General features: G+C 45.1%; 1 protein-coding gene across 3 annotated transcripts in view; it reads left to right on the forward strand.

Annotated features, from left to right (window-relative positions):
• The window catches only part of SLC44A5 (solute carrier family 44 member 5), a 149,684-nt gene that overhangs the window by 104,712 nt on the left and 23,700 nt on the right, over window positions 1-21,272 (forward strand). For all 3 annotated transcript variants that reach the window (XM_040408663.1, XM_040408662.1, XM_040408661.1), the window contains exons 7-16: window positions 2-62; window positions 1,155-1,278; window positions 9,173-9,256; window positions 13,248-13,360; window positions 15,327-15,458; window positions 16,640-16,739; window positions 17,173-17,265; window positions 17,388-17,475; window positions 18,741-19,003; window positions 20,477-20,571. In XM_040408663.1, coding sequence (XP_040264597.1) covers window positions 2-62; window positions 1,155-1,278; window positions 9,173-9,256; window positions 13,248-13,360; window positions 15,327-15,458; window positions 16,640-16,739; window positions 17,173-17,265; window positions 17,388-17,475; window positions 18,741-19,003; window positions 20,477-20,571 — 1,153 coding nt within the window. The remainder of the gene's footprint in view (window position 1; window positions 63-1,154; window positions 1,279-9,172; window positions 9,257-13,247; window positions 13,361-15,326; window positions 15,459-16,639; window positions 16,740-17,172; window positions 17,266-17,387; window positions 17,476-18,740; window positions 19,004-20,476; window positions 20,572-21,272) is intronic.

The raw sequence follows: 21,272 nt of genomic DNA on the forward strand, positions 1-21,272 counted from the left end.
GTCTATTACAGAAGTTCTACGGGATGAAGACTGCCCAGCTATGATCACTCCCAGCAGGCCGTGTAAGTTTTATTCCAGTCGACAATAAATAAGTGACCCTACATTCTAAAAAATAATTGCTCCCAGAGGTGTACATGGCTTTTAAAGGGGTTGTCTCACTTCATCAAGTGGCACTTACAAGGCACTTACTAATGTATTGTGATTGTCCATGTTGACTCCTTTGCTGGCTTGATTAATTTTTCCATCACATTATACACTGCTCATTTTTAGCGGTTACGACCACCCTGAAATCCAGCAGCGGTGGTCGTGCTTGTACACTATAGGAAAAAGGACTGGCCTCTCTGGTGCCTGGAACCATCGGAGCAGATATAGGCACGCATGCGCAGCAGCGCGGGCCCTGACGCCTGGATACAAGCGGAGTATAATGTTATGAAAAAGGTGAATCAAGTCAGCAAAGGAGGCAATATGGAGAATCACAATCCATTAGAAAGTGCCTTGTATTACCTTTCTCTTCATGATAAATGCCATGTGCTGGTGAAAGAATTGTAAAGAGTCATTCTGCACATGCTCAGGTTCATAGTTTTGCTGTTATGGGGCAGTGTTACGGAATTTGGTGTTTGGTATAGTTAAATGGGCAAGAAAAAAAAAAACAATATGTTCCCCATTCCGAACCCCTCTGCTCCAGTGCTTTCACTGTGACTTTCTCCACCACTGCAGCCATGACCTGCACATATCAGACATGAGCACTGCAGCCAATTACTGGCCTCAGCAGTATACAGCATGAGGCCAATGATTTTCAGCAGCGGTCACCTGTGGTATATGGGCAAGTTGCTGCTGAGTTCATGAAAATAAAGCCTGGCAGTCAGGAGCGGAGTGAACCTTTCGAATATTTATTTTAAACTCTTGACTACCCCTTTAAAGGGGTTTTCCATGTTTGGGGGCTTTACTACCTGCCCCCTCCCTTCCCCCGCAGGGTTCTAGCTCCATCTATCCCCCACTGCCACTGTTGTGCTCAGGGCCCATGTGCCCACATCTGGTTTGACAAGGGTCACGTGTGCTGCAGCGGGGACGCGTCCCCCATGCGTCACATCAGTTAAGTCTTTTAAAGAATATACATGTGTGTTCTTTGCTCACCCTGTTCTTCCCCTCCACAGTCCTGCAGAGGTGCTTCCCAGATTTCTCCACCAGGAATGGCATTCTGTCTGTTGCTAATAAGACGCTGTTTAAAGATGGAAGTGGCCACATGAGGAACGTAACTGATCTGAGAGAAGCGGCTAAGTAAGGATCCTACTTAAATCCTATTGACTGAAGAGAATGCGTTCTCGTGTATTCTTAGGACCCACGCAACCTTTGGGTTGAATCTGCTATATGTGCCCCTTTATTGTTAGGTGCAATATATATGCTTTAAGACTCCTTCTTTTTGGGTCAAGGAACAAAGATACATTTGTAATGCTAAGTTGTCAGGATAAGTAGTTCAGTGCCCAATGTCAGAACTTCATCTGGTGGTGCAGCTTTAGTCTACTATAGAACAATGGCACTTTTAGAAGAACTAATATTTAGGGTTCTAGAGCTAGGAGACACCTTACAACAGTGATACACCTAACACCTAGAGCTCAGAACAATAGACGATGCTCCAGAGAGTCTGTAATAGCCTCCATGGCGATGAAGCTCTGCACACAGTATAATACCCTGCAAAATGGAGCTCTGCACATAGTATACTAACCTCCAGAATGGAGCTCTGCACACAGGATAGTAGCCCCCAGAATGGAGCTCTGCACATAGTATACTAACCTCCAGAATGGAGCTCTGCACACAGGATAGTAGCCCCCAGAATGGAGCTCTGTACATAGTATACTAACCTCCAGAATGGAGCTCTGCACACAGGATAGTAGCCCCCAGAATGGAGCTCTGCGCACAGGATAGTAGCCCCCAGAATGGAGCTCTGCGCACAGGATAGTAACCTCCAGAATGGAGCTCTGCGCACAGGATAGTAGCCCCCAGAATGGAGCTCTGCGCACAGGATAGTAGCCCCCAGAATGGAGCTCTGCGCACAGGATAGTAGCCCCCAGAATGGAGCTCTGCGCACAGGATAGTAGCCCCCAGAATGGAGCTCTGCGCACAGGATAGTAACCTCCAGAATGGAGCTCTGCGCACAGGATAGTAGCCTCCAGAATGGAGCTCTGCGCACAGGATAGTAGCCCCCAGAATGGAGCTCTGCGCACAGGATAGTAGCCCCCAGAATGGAGCTCTGCGCACAGGATAGTAGCCCCCAGAATGGAGCTCTGCGCACAGGATAGTAGCCTCCAGAATGGAGCTCTGCGCACAGGATAGTAGCCCCCAGAATGGAGCTCTGCGCACAGGATAGTAGCCCCCAGAATGGAGCTCTGCGCACAGGATAGTAGCCCCCAGAATGGAGCTCTGCGCACAGGATAGTGGCCCCCAGAATGGAGCTCTGCGCACAGGATAGTAGCCCCCAGAATGGAGCTCTGCGCACAGGATAGTAGCCCCCAGAATGGAGCTCTGCGCACAGGATAGTAGCCCCCAGAATGGAGCTCTGCGCACAGGATAGTTGCGCACAGGATAGTAGCCCCCAGAATGGAGCTCTGCGCACAGGATAGTAGCCCCCAGAATGGAGCTCTGCGCACAGGATAGTAGCCCCCAGAATGGAGCTCTGCGCACAGGATAGTAGCCCCCAGAATGGAGCTCTGCGCACAGGATAGTAGCCTCCAGAATGGAGCTCTGCGCACAGGATAGTAGCCCCCAGAATGGAGCTCTGCGCACAGGATAGTAGCCCCCAGAATGGAGCTCTGCACACAGGATAGTAGCCCCCAGAATGGAGCTCTGCACACAGGATAGTAGCCTCCAGAATGGCGCTCTGCGCACAGGATAGTAGCCTCCAGAATGGAGTTCTGCGCACAGGATAGTAGCCCCCAGAATGGAGCTCTGCACACAGGATAGTAGCCTCCAGAATGGCGCTCTGCGCACAGGATAGTAGCCTCCAGAATGGAGCTCTGCACACAGGATAGTAGCCCCCAGAATGGAGCTCTGCGCACAGGATAGTAGCCCCCAGAATGGAGCTCTGCGCACAGGATAGTAGCCCCCAGAATGGAGCTCTGCGCACAGGATAGTAGCCTCCAGAATGGAGCTCTGCACACAGGATAGTAGCCTCCAGAATGGAGTTCTGCACATAGTATACTAACCCCCAGAATGGAGCTCTGCGCACAGGATAGTAGCCTCCAGAATGGAGCTCTGCGCACAGGATAGTAGCCCCCAGAATGGAGCTCTGCACACAGCATAGTAGCCTCCAGAATGGAGTTCTGCACACAGGATAGTGGCCCCCAGAATGGAGCTCTGCGCACAGGATAGTAGCCTCCAGAATGGAGCTCTGCGCACAGGATAGTAGCCCCCAGAATGGAGCTCTGCGCACAGGATAGTAGCCCCCAGAATGGAGCTCTGCGCACAGGATAGTAGCCCCCAGAATGGAGCTCTGCACACAGGATAGTAGCCCCCAGAATGGAGCTCTGCGCACAAGATGGTAGCCTCCAGAATGGAGCTCTGCGCACAGGATAGTAGCCCCCAGAATGGAGCTCTGCGCACAGGATAGTAGCCCCCAGAATGGAGCTCTGCGCACAGGATAGTAGCCCCCAGAATGGAGCTCTGCGCACAGGATAGTAGCCCCCAGAATGGAGCTCTGCACACAGGATAGTAGCCTCCAGAATGGAGCTCTGCACACAGGATAGTAGCCCCCAGAATGAAGCTCTGCACACAGGATAGTAACCTCCAGAATGGAGCTCTGCGCACAGGATAGTAGCCTCCAGAAGAAATTCTGCACACAGGATAGTAGCCTCCAGAATGGAGCTCTGCGCACAGGATAGTAGCCTCCAGAATGGAGTTCTGCACACAGGATAGTAGCCCCCAGAATGGTGCTCTGCGCACAGGATAGTAGCCCCCAGAATGGAGCTCTGCGCACAGGATAGTAGCCCCCAGAATGCAGCTCTGCGCACAGGATAGTAGCCTCCAGAATGGAGTTCTGCGCACAGGATAGTAGCCTCCAGAATGGAGTTCTGCACACAGGATAGTAGCCCCCGGAATGGAGTTCTGCGCTCAGGATAGTAGCCTCCAGAATGGAGCTCTGCACACAGGACAGTAGCCCCCAGAATGGAGCTCTGCACACAGGATGGTAGCCCCCAGAATGGAGCTCTGCACACAGGATAGTAGCCCCCAGAATGGAGCTCTGCACACAGGATAGTAGCCCCCAGAATGGAGCTCTGCACACAGGATAGTAGCCCCCAGAATGGAGCTCTGCGCACAGGATAGTAGCCCCCAGAATGGAGCTCTGCACACAGGATAGTAGCCCCCAGAATGGAGCTCTGCACACAGGATAGTAGCCCCCAGAATGGAGCTCTGCGCACAGGATAGTAGCCTCCAGAATGGAGCTCTGTACATAGTAGAGTCATCGAGCTCTGCAAGGTTTACTTAATATGGGGCTGCGTATAATTTAAAAGTCTCCATATTGGTGTCCTGCACACTATATCAGTCTCCAGAATATGATGGTTGTTTAGAATATTGGAGTCCTGCACGTGGTAATAGGAATCTCTGTGATGAATATTCTGAGTTCTACACAATGCGCCAGTCACTGTGTTACAATGGAGTCCTGCACAGCGCAACGGTCACTATAATAGCACTGTATTACAATGGAGTCCTGCACAGCGCAACGGTCACTATAATAGCACTGTATTACAATGGAGTCCTGCACAGCGCAACGGTCACTATAGTACTCTATTGAAATTAAGTCCTCCACAGCGCACTATTCACTAAACTAGCACTGGGTTATAGTGGAGTCCTGCACAGCCCACCAGTCGCTATAATAGCACTGTATTACAAAGGAGTTCTTTACAGCGCATCAGTCACTATAATAGTACTGTATTGTAATGGAGTTCTGCACTGTATTAATGATTTTCTTCCTCTGCTGTGTAATTTGCAGGATCTGTCGGACATTTAATTACGGTTTATTTCATCCTCATAACAGCTTTCATTTTGTTTTATAGCCATGTAACTACCATTCAACATGGAACCACAAGGTTACAAATCACCATTCCTAATGTTTTGTGTATGGCTTGTACGTGCTCAGCAAGAACAAAGCAATACTGACACCTAAGATTCATGAGAATAAGGCCGAAGGAGTCAGGCTGGGCTGTAAAGACAGTTCGTTCTTGGTAGGAAAGAATGCAGTAATAATTAAGACTATAGGGGGAATGAGATCCCTACAGGGTTTGGTCGGATCCTCCGGTGGGCCAGGCTCCCCAAAGTGGACCCCAAAGGTCCAAGAGAAGAAAACATTTGGAGCTGCCTTTGGAGACAATAAATTGTCACTAGGGTCTATTTCTCTGAATTAAAATCTCTTAGACTTTATTGATGATATAGGGGTTGGACCTCAAGAAAATTCCTTTGGTGGGCCCAAGGAATCCCAGTCTGACCCTGGATCCTACTGAAAAGAGTTACCTGTGTGAGAGATGGGCTTTATTTCTCTCTATATATAATGTGAACATTCTGTACGACACCTGCCATTTAAAGGGGTCCTTTACTCAGGGGCGTAGCTAAAGGCTCATAGGCCCTGGTGCAAGAGTTCAGCTTGGGCCCCCCCTTCCCTCAGAGCTTTGTGGCCAGGAGCAGGGACGCACAAAGCCTTTGTGCTGCCTGAGGCAAAAATTTAAGGGGGGGGGGGGGGGGGGTACCATGCCAAATTTTTGACCTAACCCCTTCCCTCCAACCAGAGGTGTAACTTGACCATCAAGCACTTTTTATAATACCGGTGTCTTCTTATGTGGCAGAAGGATCTTTCGGCCCCCCTAAAGCCTCTTTCACACGGGCGTTGCGGAAAAAAGGTGCGGGTGCGTTGCGGGAACATGCGCGATTTTTCCGCGCGAGTGCAAAACATTGTAATGCGTTTTGCACGCGCGTGACAAAAATCGGCATGTTTGGTACCCAAACCCGAACTTCTTCACAGAAGTTCGGGCTTGGGATCGGTGTTCTGTAGATTGTATTATTTTCCCTTATAACATGGTTATAAGGGAAAATAATAGCATTCTGAATACAGCGCTGGAGGGGTTAAAAAATAAATAAAAAAATAATAATTTGCCTTAATCCACTTGATCGCGCAGCCCGGCTTCTCTTCCGTCTTCTTCTTTGCTGTGTGCAGGAAAAGGACCTGTGGTGACGTCACTCCGGTCTTCACATGGTCCGTCACATGATCTTTTACCATGGTGATGGATTATGTGATGACCGGAGTGACGTCACCACAGGTCCTTTTCCTGCACACAGCAAAGAAGAAGACGGAAGAGAAGCCGGGCTGCGCGATCAAGTGGATTAAGGCGAGTTAAATTATTTTTTATTTTTTAACCCCTCCAGCCCTATTGTACTATGCATTCTGTATTCAGAATGCTAATATTTTCCCTTATAACCATGTTATAAGGGAAAATAATAATGATCGGGTCCCCATCCCGATCGTCACCTAGCAACTGTGCGTGAAAATCACACCGCATCCGCACTTGCTTGCGGATGCTTGCGATTTTCACGCAACCCCATTTATTTCTATGGGGCCTACGTTACGTGAAAAACGCACAAAGAGGAGCATGCTGCGATTTTCACGCAAAGCACAAGTGATGCGTGAAAATCACCGCTCGTGTGCACAGCCCCATAGAAATGAATGGGTCAGGATTCAGTGCGGGTGCAATGAGTTTTCAACTCACGCATCGCATCCACGCGGAATACTCGCCCGTGTGAAAGGGGCCTAAGGCTCCTGCTACCTCTGCACCCCCTATAGCTACGCCCCTGCAAACCCCGCCAGTATCTGAGGGACAGAGTGCAGCTTTGTTCTGCCTCTTTGCAGGGCGTCGTAAGTATTAGCTGGGCTTTTCCTCAAGTCACCTTTATAGACAGACAGGCTCTCATCCACAGAAAGCAGGGCTACACTGACACTGCCGGGGCCTACAGGCCTTCAACCTTTGACATTTAAAAGCACTGCCCATGTCGAATGCCAGATTATCAGATTTTCCGGTCTATTGGGTGCAGGGTTGAAGGCATTTGGAGCAGGCCATAAGACCAGCAGCTTACCTGCATCTTTCCGCTCCAGTCATATTATCGTATGTTCTGCAGGGTGAAAGCTGCCTCCTCAGCTTTGCCTCCAGAATTGCCCTGAACAGATATTGCTATGTTCTAAAGCTGAATACATATACGATGCATGGAAGCCAGCACTGAACAAGTGAATATGACGCGCCATTTGATTTTTTAACCCTTTACTAAAGACCATGATGTGATGACCTCCCCCGAGGAGACACATCTAATGCTGCAGGGGGTAACGCCTCCGCTGCTTTCATGCATGACATAATTTAATACTTTTTCTTTTTCAGGCCATTTTGATGGCAGCGAGCATGTTGGAATTTGGGGTGTGACTGTCATTCCCGCACAGGGTGGACAGACACTTTATAGGCTGAATACCGCCTCTGCCTATAAAATGACTACTACTTAAGTGTATGACAAGTATATTTGACACAAGGGGCCCTAATCAATGATGGACTTTTCAGCTTTTAGCATGTATCAGAGATCAGAGCCAGAGTCTGAAGTTAATGGGCTTCAAAGCAAAATTGCCACTTTGAAGGCAGCCATGGACAGGCAGCCATGTCTCCTTGACACCCAGGGTTTGCATTGCTAGCGTGATGTCATAGCCAAAACTTTGTCTAAATTCCATGCGTGCCAAGGTGTGCCACTGTGCAATATAATGGGCAGGACAATTGAAAACAATGGATGCCAATGGGATGTAGCCTCAGTCTAAGTTATGTTGAGAGGCTGAACCGAATGTATATGCAACGACCTGGGAAAGGGAAGCGGAGGATGGGAGGAGTGCTAGTGGCCAGGATGCTGGTAGTTGCACTTACAGTTCGCGGTGGCAATCACTACCCTGGGGCTGTGCGGTGACAGGAGGGCAAACCCTTTCTTCCCTCAGGGCAGACCCTGATATTGGGGCACCTGCCTAGTGGTAATTATGGTGCCCTTGGTGTTGGGTAGATGGGTGCAAGGCAGGAGGAGAGCTGATGTAGGGGCCGGCGGGTGTATGGTGGAGTCATTAACCAGGTCTGTTGGTTGCAATTTAAAGTCTCTCTTGATAGGAGCAGTAGTACAGCAGTGTAGAGGCAACAGTGATGGTGGTTGTTGTACTCCCTGTCGAATACACAGCCCTGTGGGTTATAGACCTTCTAGGATGTCTGGTCTCTTTCTTTCAGAGGTTCTTTGTTAGCACAGTTGCTTCCTTGGCAGTTGTAGTCTCAGAGACAGATGTTCTCCGAGCTTGGGCTTAGTCCATGCAGGAGCTCTCAGCACAAACCTCTTTCTTTGTAGCATCTCCTCAGACTTCAGCACTCTAAAACTCCTAACCAGGGGGCAGAACGAGTCTATCACCCTGGTAACCTAAACACAGTCTGTCAAATGTTATCCATTAGTTTGCCAATACATTGCTATGGAGTTCCCTTTAACGCAATAAATCACTACATTTAACTTTAAATCATTGCATGAACTCTTTTAGCATTGGTTAACCCCTTGTAGTAGTCCTCTGTGGTACTGCATGTAGGTCTAGCACATATTTGTACTGTAATACTAAACCATAAGTCCTCTGAAGTATCTTTACCCCTTTTAGTATATTCTATAGTGGTAGGTGAGGTTTACCTACAAACATTGTGACTACCATTTGAGTACATGGAGCTATGTGTATAGAAGTTGTCACAGGAGGTTCCACTGCTATATAATGCACTGCCTCTCATTACTGCATAGACTTTCTGTATGTTCCTCCCAGGTGGACCTATGAGGCAATCACAGAACGAGGGTACAGGATAAAAGCATATAAAACAAGGGGGAACTATCTGCCCCATCATCCCACGCCTGCTATATTATATTACAGAGTCCTGGATTGATTAGGGCCCGAAGAATTACTATTCTTGTTATTTCTAACATTTGCCTCAAATAACAGTTGTATCCTCTTCCATGTAACATTTGTCGCATAGATGTAACATGGCTGTTTTAGCACCGCACTAATTTACACTATAACCTGGGTCCAAGTGGAGAATTTTTTTTACAGATTTTTGTTATAAGATTTTTTTCTTAATTCCCTTTTACTCACCAGTGGGATAAATGCCGTCCTTGATGCCAGATCCATCGGTATGAAGATCTTTGAGGACTATGCAAGTTCCTGGTACTGGATCTTAATGTAAGTGTAATGTGTGCTATACTGTAAAAGCCCCCCCCCCCCCCCCACCTATCATGTGCTATGTATAATGCTAGTGTTTGGATCCCCTCAGGCACTAGGGCCAGGTGTAACTGCTACCTCTGCACCACCTCAGCTTCAATAAGAAACCTCCTAAAACTGTCATACAAAAAATAATTGACACATACCAATGATACTGCTTCCACTACATTGTTAATGGGGTTTATAATGGGAAGATGCTGTCCAAATGAACATCGAAAGTGAGAAGATGTCAAGTGAATTATTTGACCTCAGGCCACCACTGATTTACCAGATGAAAGATTTCTGCTACTGCAAATCTGACTTTAATATTTAATGGCCTGTGGCTTAGAGCAGTGTTCCCAAGCCTTGGGGAACCCTTTGGAAAATATCTCAGGGAACCCTTATCAAATTATTATTATTTATTTATTTTTGCAAAACATAAAAAAGGCATAAACCAGTAATACACAACACTTATAAATCACTATCCTGGTGTTATTAGCACCTACATTTTATTTAAGTGTGTGTGTGTGTGTGTGTGTGTTAGGGCGGGGGGTCATTTTTTAAATGTGACAGCTGGACTTATTCTCGCACAAAAGTTGGATCTGTGGCCTGATTTTTGCCAGACACACACAACCCAGTTCACACTAAGAATTATTTATCAAACCCCCCGCTCAGATTAAGAATTATTTGTCAGACCTCACATCAGAGTAAAAATTATTTATTAGACCCCAGATCAGACTAAGAATTATTTATCAGACCCCAGATCAGACTAAGAATTATTTATCAGACCCCAGATCAGACTAAGAATTATTTATCAGACCCCAGATCAGACTAAGAATTATTTATTAGACCCCAGATCAGACTAAGAATTATTTATCAGACCCCAGATCAGACTAAGAATTATTTATCAGACCCCAGATCAGACTAAGAATTATTTATCAGACCCCAGATCAGACTAAGAATTATTTATCAGACCCCAAATCATACTAAGAATTATTTATCAGACCCCAGATCAGACTAAGAATTATTTATCAGACCCCAGATCAGACTAAGAATTATTTATCAGACCCCAAATCAGACTAAGAGTTAGTGATCAGACCCCAGATCAGACTAAGAATTATTTATCAGACCCCAAATCATACTAAGAATTATTTATCAGACCCCAAATCAGACTAAGAGTTATTGATCAGACCCCAGATCAGACTAAGAATTACCATATTTTTTGCTTTATAAGACACACTTTTTTCCACCAAAAGAAAATGGCAATGTGTCTTATAAAGTAAATACTAATGAGCGTTTCCATTATAGAAGTGCTAATTAGTATGCAGTGGCAGGGGTGAGTGTAGCGCTGGCTGTGCTCACCGCTCCCTCGTCTTCTCAGGGCCTGCGCTGGACTATCCTGACTGCGTACAGCGTCAAAACTTATTGCGGGCACCATGACCTGATGCTGTGTGACGTCAGGTCACAGTGCATTATGGGCCTGGAGAAGACCAGGGAGCGACGAGTGCAGTGTGCTGTTTGGAGAGGAAATCTGTTTAGTTATTTTCTTTTCGTCTGATCTGAGGTCTCATATTGGGTGTCTGATCTGAGGTCCGATGAAGACTGGGAGTCTAATTTGGGGTTCTGATGAAAAAAAATATATTCTGATTTTTCTCCTCCTAAAACCTAGGTGTGTCTTAGAATCTGGTGCATCTTAGGCTACTTTCACATTAGTGTTTTTTATTCAGGTTTTGAGATCCGGCACAGGATCTCAAAACCTTAATAAAACGCTTCCATTTCATTTAATACATCTGGGTGCATCCGTTTTGTCTGGATCCAGTTGTATTAAATAGAAACTGAACAAACCGTATCCGGCATGAAAAACAAGTCAATGGGTGCCGGATCTGTTTCTTTTTTTTGTCACCGAAATGAACGGATCCGGCACCATTGACTTACATTAATTTAATGCTGGATCCGGTTTGCTCAGTTTCGCAGACCAGACACAAAACCGCAGCTTGCAGCAGTTTTGTGTCCGGTCAAAAAACGGAACAAACTGGAACAGAATGCATCCTGATCTGGTTTGTTCTGTTTTGTCCCCATTGACAATAAATAGGGGCAAAACTGAAGAGTTTTGCCCCGGTTTTGAGATCCTGTGCCGGAGCTTAAAAAAGGAATGCAAAACGCTGATGTGGAAGTTGCCTTAGGCCTCATGCACACAAAGGTTCTTTAATTTCTGTTAACGTTCGTTTTTTTGCGTTCCATATATGGTCCGTATACAGAACCATTCATTTCAATGGATCCGCAGAAAAACAGAAGGTACTCTGTATGCCTTCCGTTTCCGTATTTCCGTTTTTACGTTCCGTTCAAAGATAGAACATGTCCTATTATTGTCCGCATAACGGACAAGGATAGTACTGTTCTATTAGGGGCCAGCTGTTCCGTTCCGCAAAAAACTGAATGCACACGAACGTCATCTGTATTTTTTGCGGATCCGTTTTTTGCGGACCGCAAAATACTGAAAAAGCCATACGGTCGTGTGCATGAGGCCTTATAAAGCGAAAAATATAGTATTTATTAGACACCATATCAGACTAAGCATTATATATCAGACCCCAGATCAGACTAAGAATTAGTTATCAGACCCCAGATCAGACTAAGAATTATATATCAGACCCCAGATCAGACTAAGAATTATATATCAGACCCCAGATCAGACTAAGAATTATATATCGGACCCCAGATCAGACTAAGCATTATATATCAGACCCCAGATCAGACTAAGAATTATTTATCAGACCCCAAATCAGACTAAGAGTTATTGATCAGACCCCAGATCAGACTAAGAATTATATATCAGACCCCAGATCAGACTAAGAATTATATATCGGACCCCAGATCAGACTAAGAATTATTTATCAGACCCCAGATCAGACTAAGGCCCCCTGCACACGAACGTGTGCTACCCGTTGCCGTATTGCGGACCGCATTTACGGATCCACAATACACAGGTGCCGTTCCGTGGGCATTCCGCATCACGAATGCGGACCCATTCACTTGAATGGGTCCGCAAATCCGGAGATGCGGAATGGTACGGAACGGAAGCACGGAACGGAACCCTACGGAAGCACTACGGAGTGCTTCCGTGGGGTTTCGTCCCGTACTTCCGTTCCGCAAAAAGATAGAACATGTCTTATCTTTTTGCGGAATGGCCGGATCGTGGACCCATTCAAGTGAATGGGTCAGCGTTCCGCTGTGGCTGTCCCACGGAATGTGTTCGTGCATTGCGGCCCGCATTTTGCAGGCCGCAGCACGACCACGGGGCGCACACGTTCGTGTGCAGGGGGCCTAAGAATTATTTATCAGACCCCAGATCAGACTAAGAATTATATATCAGTCCCCAGATCAGACTAAGAAAAAAAGTATCTATCAGTTATATATTTACCTCTGCGGTCACTCCCGACTTTAATGTGCTGTTCCCTGCCGTGCACATCTATCATCAGGTCATCCTATGATGCGCACTGGATGCAGCATCCTGACGGCCTTGGTGTCAGTACATTGAACAGGGCTTAGCAAATAGCAAAACATTTCTTCACAGACTGAAACGTTGCAGAACCCCAGGCAGGTTCTCAGCAGTGGTCCAAAATCACAGACTTCTCCATGTTTGGATGACGGATCAGGTCATGTTGATAAAGATGTCCCCTTTAAAAAAAGTTACACTTTTACCCCTTTGTGAATGCGACCTTAAGGAGTTAAAATATATGATCCCGATTTAATTAGTTCCAGCTCAGGAAGGTTTCTCTGGATGCTGTTTTTGATCTCCTATCTGCTGCCTTTATTATGTCAAGTTGGCAAAGAGCAAATAATCTAATTTACTTGTGAGTGATAAGAAATCTTTTAGGTGCCGGGGTCTCCTAACTCTAAACAAACATGCAATTTTCGGAATTAGTAAAAAAAAAATGTAAATGTTATTTTGTTCCATGTGCTTTCCTCCTAGAGCTCTCTTTATTGCAATGGTCATCAGCCTCCTCTTCCTCATACTTCTAAGATTCACTGCGGGGGTATTTTTCTGGATTTTTATATTCGGTGTCATTGGAGTTGTGGGGTACGGTAAGTCTTATATATTGTATTGGTGCTGAATCTACTGGGGGTCATTTATACAAATTGCTTCATAGGTGCCAATGGGAGCCCTGATACCCAAAGGTTCTGTAAAATGTACCATGCTGCAGTATTTCAGTTATTATGTGGCAGGCATGCTTCGGGTACAGAGACACATGGCGTAAACACAGTGGATTTTTCGCAACGGAATTGCCCAGTGCTTACAGTAAAGGCAAAGTAGATGAGATTTTATATACTGGAAAGTTTCTGCAACGAATTCCACATCTATCTTGACATTTTTTTTCTGTGTGGATTTTCATGTGGTTTTTTGGCAATCCAATTGAAATCAATGGGAGGACTGAAAACCACATTAACCCCTTGACGATCAGCGCCGTATATGTATGGCACCTGCTCTCCAGCTCCACAACCGCTGGGGGCCTGCTATTTCACACAGCAGACATCCAGGGCTAATGTCTGTAATCGGCAATAATGCCAAGCGCAGACAATTAGCCACACAGATGCCGTGGGAAATTGTGACCATGGCATCTGAGTCGGCTTTTCCGTTTGTTTGTTTTTTTATTAATTAAAATAATTAATTTAAAAATGAAATATAATTAGAAATAAGCCATAAAAAATAATTAACTGTGTCCCAAAATGCCTGAACTAAATTAAAATCTAAAAAATATTTATTCCATACAGCGGAAAAAGAAAAAGTCACTTCACCTACTGAATAAAAAGTGAGCAAAAAGTCATACATGCTCCAAAAAAAGGAGGCCTTAAACAACTCCACAGACATAAAAATAAAAATGTTTTGAAGGTCAGAATATGACAATGAAAAAGGAAAAAAAATATATATTTTTCCAAACATTCTTTTCTACAGTATTAAATAAAACACAAAAAAAAAAGTTTGTAAATGTGGTAAGGTTGTAATAATACTGACCCGGAGAATAAAGGGAACAGGTCAGTTTTACTGCATAGTGAACACCGTAAAAACAGAACCGAATTGTGAGCAGAAAAATAAAAGTCATGGATCCGGAAAGGCAGGGCATAAAAAACGGAAATGCAAAAATGGAAAATCCTCTAGGGCGGAATAGGTTAAAATCCATGCAAAACATGTATCCACATGGAATCTGCAACAAGAATGAACAGGTTGCTTTGTTATCCCTTCAAGATTTTGAATCTACAAGCAGGAAAAAAAATTCTGTATAAACTACAGTGCAGATTTCCCATTAAAAACAATCGGAACACAGATGGAGATCAGATTTTGGTGCGGAAAACTTGCCAAAATCTGCAGTGTGAACATGCATGTGTACACAGCATTAATGCAAGAATATCCACCTGATCTGGTGCAGATTTTGCCGCTGCAGATTTTCCAGTGTGCAAAACTCACAGCAGACCCACCCACCGCCACGTGGTACAATCGTACCCTTACACATAGAGGGGGGTACTATGTGTAAGGGTACGACTGTACCTTGTGGCGGTGGGTCTGCTGTGAATGTCAGTGACCTATATCAATGCATGATTTTGGGATGATTTAAGTACCAGACGGGCAGCCATCATGCCCTTGGAGTGTTTGGGGGGGGGTTGGCTGGGGGCTAATACCAAGGCTTTCCAGACCTTCTGTACTATGGGGAGTCACTTCTACTGGTAATTGGTTGGCGACAGTCAACCAAGTCTGTTTCCCTTTAATACATAAAAGCCCATGAAGTGCGTGGACTGGATTTACTCGATTATAGTCGCCTCCTGTGTGGTCATCGTGTCTCGGTAAAGTCAGGGGGAAGGACGTCTTGATTCTAGATCCCATCTTGAGATGTCTAATGCATAGATAAGGAAGGTGTCTCCCACTGTCTCTGATATCCCCAGCTGTAGACAGCCCGTCTGTCTGGTACCCCTCGTCCCCCGACTGGTGCTCTACGTGGACTTGTTAACCTCCATGATGCTCTGCAAAGTGATCAGTCCGTAACTCTCTCCTCTTTAGGCATATGGCATTGCTTTTGGGAATATAACAACTTGAAAGGGGTCCCTGGCTCCGACTTAACCATTTATGACATCGGGCTGCAGACGGACTTCAGGGTCTATTTACAGCTGAGGGACACGTGGTTGGCGTTCAGTAAGTATTTCTGTAAAACTGAACAATGCATGTGACTTAAAGAAAGAAAAAATCCAACACGTCCTTGATTTACAGAATGTATTATACTCCAGAGCTGCATTTATTATTCTATAGGCTTCAAACATGTAGTTTCCCAGCATTCCCTGCCTGTTCGGTGTCTGCTCAAAGTGTATATTCTTAGAAGTTTAGTCTTTACACAAGACATTGTACAATAATGTGATACAGAAATAAATAACTGCATTATAGGAGTTCAGCTGTCAATGGTGAGTTATCTGACTTGTGGACTGTCACAGCAAGAAGCAGGGGTGCAGCTCTGGAGTATAACACAGACTGTAACTCAGAAATCAGGACAGAATAAGTAATCTACGTACACAGTGACTCCACCAGCAGAATAGTGAGTGCAGCTCTGGAGTATAATACAGGATGTAACTCAGGATCAGTACAGGATAAGTAATGTATGTACACAGTGACTGCACCAGCAGAATAGTGAGTGCAGCTCTGGAGTATAATACAGGATGTAACTCAGGATCAGTACAGGGTAAGTAATGTAATGTATGTACACAGTGACTGCACCAGAAGAAAAGTGAGTACAGCTCTGGAGTATAATACAGAATGTAACTCAGGATCAGTACAGGATAAGTAATGTATGTACACAGTGACACCACCAGCAGAATAGTGAGTGCAGCTCTGGAGTATAATACAGGATGTAACTCAGGATCAGTACAGGATAAGTAATGTAATGTATGTACACAGTGACTGCACCAGAAGAAAAGTGAGTACAGCTCTGGAGTATAATACAGAATGTAACTCAGGATCAGTACAGGATAAGTAATGTATGTACACAGTGACACCACCAGCAGAATAGTGAGTGCAGCTCTGGAGTATAATACAGGAAGTAACTCAGGATCAGTACAGGATAAGTAATGTATGTACACAGTGACTCCACCAGCAGAATAGTGAGTGCAGCTCTGGAGTATAATACAGGATGTAACTCAGGATCAGTACAGGATAAGTAATGTATGTACACAGTGACTGCACCAGCAGAATAGTGAGTGCAGCTCTGGAGTATAATACAGGATGTAACCCATGAACAATAGAAGATCAGTAATGGAAGACATTTACAAAGATAACTAAAAATGTTGCTTTGACCATGACTTCGACCTGTCTGTTTTCTTCCATAGTGATTATCCTCTGCATTGTTGAAGTTATCATCATCCTCATGTTGATCTTCTTAAGAAACCGAATCAGAATTGCCATAGCGCTCTTACAGGAGGGAAGCAGGTAATATCACCTGTACTGTCGTGTTCTGCCTTCAGATAAGGTCTCATTTTTTATTACGTGGAATTATGCAGGCTGCAATACATTGTGCAGTACTGTCCTACACTTTGTACTGTATTTTGGCAAATCATTACCGAGCCATAGACACTTTCATAGGAGCCATGCCACAATAAAAAAAAAAACTATTGGAAGCGCGTGAAAAAACAGCATTGGCCAATTGGTACAAGATGGATCCATTATACCGGTTTGGCTGAAGGCAGCAAGCGGCCACTAGAGGTCACTTTGCCTCTGAGGATGTAAAGTAGCTGGTGCTCACCTAGTCTATATTATTAGACCAAGTGCTGCCAGAGGAGGGCGCTGTTTACCTGCATATAGAATTTGACAGTGGCCGATGGATGGACAGTAAGCAGATCTTATGTACCTCTTTATTCTGCAGGGCTATCGGGTACATCATGTCAACCCTGTTTTATCCAATCATCACTTTCATCCTGATCGCCATATGCATCTCGTACTGGGCTGTCACCGCCGTGTATCCTTTTTATCACTTCAGTATACCGCACGTTTTATAATCCAGGCCTGGCAGCTGGTGGTGAGCGTATGGAAATAATCACAGGCAATGATGAAATGTTTGCCCTTAACTCTGGGTACAAGCTTCCTGGCCACGTCCGGAGAGGCTGTATACAAAGTGATGGCCAATAGGACCCTCTGTCAATACGCAGGCACAGTGTGTGCTCCTGAAGTAAGTCGTCCGATAAAATCCCCCCATATCTCAGCTTCCAGTCCTGGAGGACGCTCCTTCTCCCCTCTCTTACAGCAGTGTGCCATTATAAGAAAACCTTTTACCTTCACCTCTTCCAAATGTTTCCTATTGGAGACTGGTGTGCAGGCCGTCAGTGGGTGCACCTCTCCTGCCATGGATATGGATGATGTGGTCTGGGTGATGATTTCTAGGTGCTTCGGTCTAGGTGCCAGTGTCCTGGGTTCTGGATGTTGGAATATGGGTGATGTGGTCTGGGTAATTATTTCTAAGTGCTAGGGTCTGGGTGCTGATGCTGAGGGTGTGATAGTTTCTTAGTCCTAAAGTCTCTGTGTTGTGGTCGTGATGTGGGGGTCTGGATGTTGGGATATGGAGGATATGGTCTGGATGTTGGGATATGGAGGATATGGTCTGGATGTTGGGATATGGAGGATATGATCTGGATGTTGGGATATGGAGGATATGATCTGGGTGTTGGGATATGGAGGCTATGATCTGGGTGTTGGGATATGGAGGATATGATCTGGGTGTTGGGATATGGAGGATATGATCTGGGTGTTGGGATATGGAGGATATGATCTGGGTGTTGGGATATGGAGGATATGATCTGGGTGTTGGGATATGGAGGATATGATCTGGATGTTGGGATATGGAGGATATGATCTGGGTGTTGGGATATGGAGGATATGATCTGGATGTTGGGATATGGAGGATATGATCTGGATGTTGGGATATGGAGGATATGGTCTGGATGTTGGGATATGGAGGATATGATCTGGGTGTTGAGGTCTGGATGATTATGTCTAAGTACCAGTGTTTGCATGCTGTTGTTTAGAGGCCGACAGGTCTGGGTTCTAGGTTTTGGGTGTTGTGGTCTGAATTCTGGGTGCTATGTTTTGGGTGCTGGTGAAGTCCGGGATCTGGTATCTTAGGTTATACATCAAGACGTAACTGTCGATGTTTTTTGGTACCGTTCATGTGCACTAGTCGTGACCCAAGGGTAGGTGGTGGTGTTTTTTTTTTTTTTTGTTTTTTTTTTTTGGGGGGGGGGTGTTCTGTTTATTGAGGTGCGAGGCATATGTGCATATTGAGAGGTGAAGCATGCAACTATAAAATTCTTCCTTTTTCTCCCTACTGTAAATCCATGTCTCATAAGTAAGCGTGCGTGCCCCTGTCTCACTGCCGCACACCCTGCCCTCTCCAGCAGTTGTTAAACCTCATTTCTATTTGTCCCTGTTATTTTCTAGACCTTCAATACGACTAATGTGACCAGGCTGTGTCCCGGGGCTCAGTGCACGTTTGCACTTTACGGGGGTGAAAGTTTCTACTATCAGTACATCCTGATCTTTCAGCTTTGTAACGTCTTTGTCTTTCTGTGGCTGGTGAACTTCTCCATCGCTCTGGGGCAGTGCACTCTGGCCGGGGCCTTCGCCTCCTATTACTGGGCTTTTAAGAAACCTGCTGACATCCCAACGTGTCCCCTTTTTTCATCCTTTGGGCGAGCAATAAGGTAAAGTACAGAGTAAAGAAGCCGTGAAACAAGCAGAATCATCCCTTATTTGCCTATAATCCAATTTGAGGATTCAGTATTAGGATAAGGCCTCATGCACACGACCGTTGTTGTGTTCCGTTCCGCAAAATGGGGTTCCGTTGTTCTGTGATCCGTTTCCGTTTTTGTTTCCATGTGTCTTCCTTTATTTTTGGAGGATCACCAGACATAAAGGAATGTAAAAAAAAAGTCTAAGACAGGTTTGCCATGCAAATGATAGGAAAAAAACGGACGCGGATGACAATCTTGTGTGCCTTCGCGTTTTTTAGCGGTCCCATTGACTTGAATGGGTCCGCAACCGGTTTTCCGCGAAAATAATAGGACAGGTCATATTTTTTTGACGGACTCGGATCACGGACGCGGATGGCAAACAGTGCATTAGCCGAGTTTTCAACGGACCCATTGAAAATCAATGGGTCCGCAGAAAATCACGAAAAACGGCGCAACGGACACGGAATAAAACAACGGTCGTGTGCATGAGGCCTAAATAAGTGATGTTACAGAGTCCTGCAGAGCTAGATGGACATTGTTACGCTGACAAAATAAAATCTCATGTCCAACATAGAACTCTGTTTTACATATAGAATTAATCCTGAGTTACAGCCTGTATTATGCTCCAGAGCAGCATTCACACTTCTGCTAGTTTCTGTTGGAAACTGTCAACAAGCTGACAACAGGCAAGCTATTAACAGATTATCTGGTCAGATGTCACTAATATGCTTCAGTTGGTTTAATATTATAAATAGCTGAATAAAAAAAAAAAACACTTAGAAAGTACATAATAATCCTGATCAAATATAATCCAAATTGTACCATCAACCTGTGGGTTGGATCAGATTTCTTGATCACCACCATGTGGCCAGTAGAGGCATTGCACCTTCACTGCAATGAGTAAAATGAACAGATACGGCAATGGAATTGTATTATTTCTTTCTGAAAGAATTACGCCACCAAGATGACAACAGCGGTATTACATTTTTGCAGACTAGGGCAAAGTCATAACCATGCATTACATCTGAACTCTATTCCAGTACAGTTACACCCCCAAGTGGCTAACAGCAGTACTACACTGTTTTTTTTGCCAACTTTGAGTATAACAATTAACTTGTTATTACTTTTTAAAAAGTCTCCTGATATTTGGTCTTATAAAGGGGCACATATGCAGCACGCCCCTTCCTGGGCTTTAATGAAACCATTAACCCCCCAAGCACCAAACCAAGGCCAATACCATGGGGCCCTACAAACAAGGATAGGGGACCTGGGAAGGGGGAAGGGGGACCCCCAGTCCCTGTACACCCTCCCGACATGGTCAGGTGTCCTCCAGAACCAATAGAGCTCATTTTCTACATTAGATAATTACAAAGGCAAATTTAGATATTGGTTGTTTCATGCGGAGTTCCCAACTCTGTGCCACTGACATCTCCTCCTTTTCAGATATCACACCGGATCGCTGGCGTTTGGCTCCCTCATCCTTGCTCTTGTACAGTTTATACGAATTATATTAGAATATTTAGACCATAAACTTAAAGGTAAGAGTCCATTTTCTGAGAATGGAAGGAATCTGCAACAGTTTTTATTGTTGATTTATTTAGGATTTTTATGAATAAATGTTTCTATATGCTGTATTTACTAATATAAAAGCGACTGATACATATTCCTTATTTCTCTGTCCAACATGCTGAAGTGGTCATGCATGCTCAGTTCCATCCTCCAGCTATATCTATTGTTATAAGCTGTGACAGATACAGCCAGAGGGATGCAGCAGAAAGGACACGCCTTTTGAGCTGTGCTAGGGAGAGGTCACCCCCCCCCCTGAGAAAGTATCCCCCCCCGAGCTGTGACAGGGAGAGAGCTGCAGCAGAAAGGACAACGTCCCCTTGACTGTGATAGGGGGAGAACTGCAGCAGAAAGGACATACCCCTTGAGCTGTGATAGCTGAATCAGAAAGTACACACTCCCTGATCTATGATTGGGAGAGAGCCGCAGTAAAAAAAGGACCCCCCTACATCCCCCATGGGCTGCATTAGAAAGAGATTGTCATGTAGGGCTGCAGTAAACGATTATTTTAGTAATCGAGTATTCTATTGATTATTTTTTTACGATTAATCGAGTAATCTAATAAGAAAGAATGAATAAATAGACTGTTTTCCTTTATAAAAACTCATCAGACCCCAACACCCTTTGTTCCCCCCTGTTCGATCAGCCAAAGTGCATCAGCTCCCCCCTCCGT

This window comes from Bufo bufo, chromosome 9, assembly GCF_905171765.1.
Source record: "Bufo bufo chromosome 9, aBufBuf1.1, whole genome shotgun sequence".
In the NCBI taxonomy this organism is placed as follows: domain Eukaryota; kingdom Metazoa; phylum Chordata; class Amphibia; order Anura; family Bufonidae; genus Bufo; species Bufo bufo.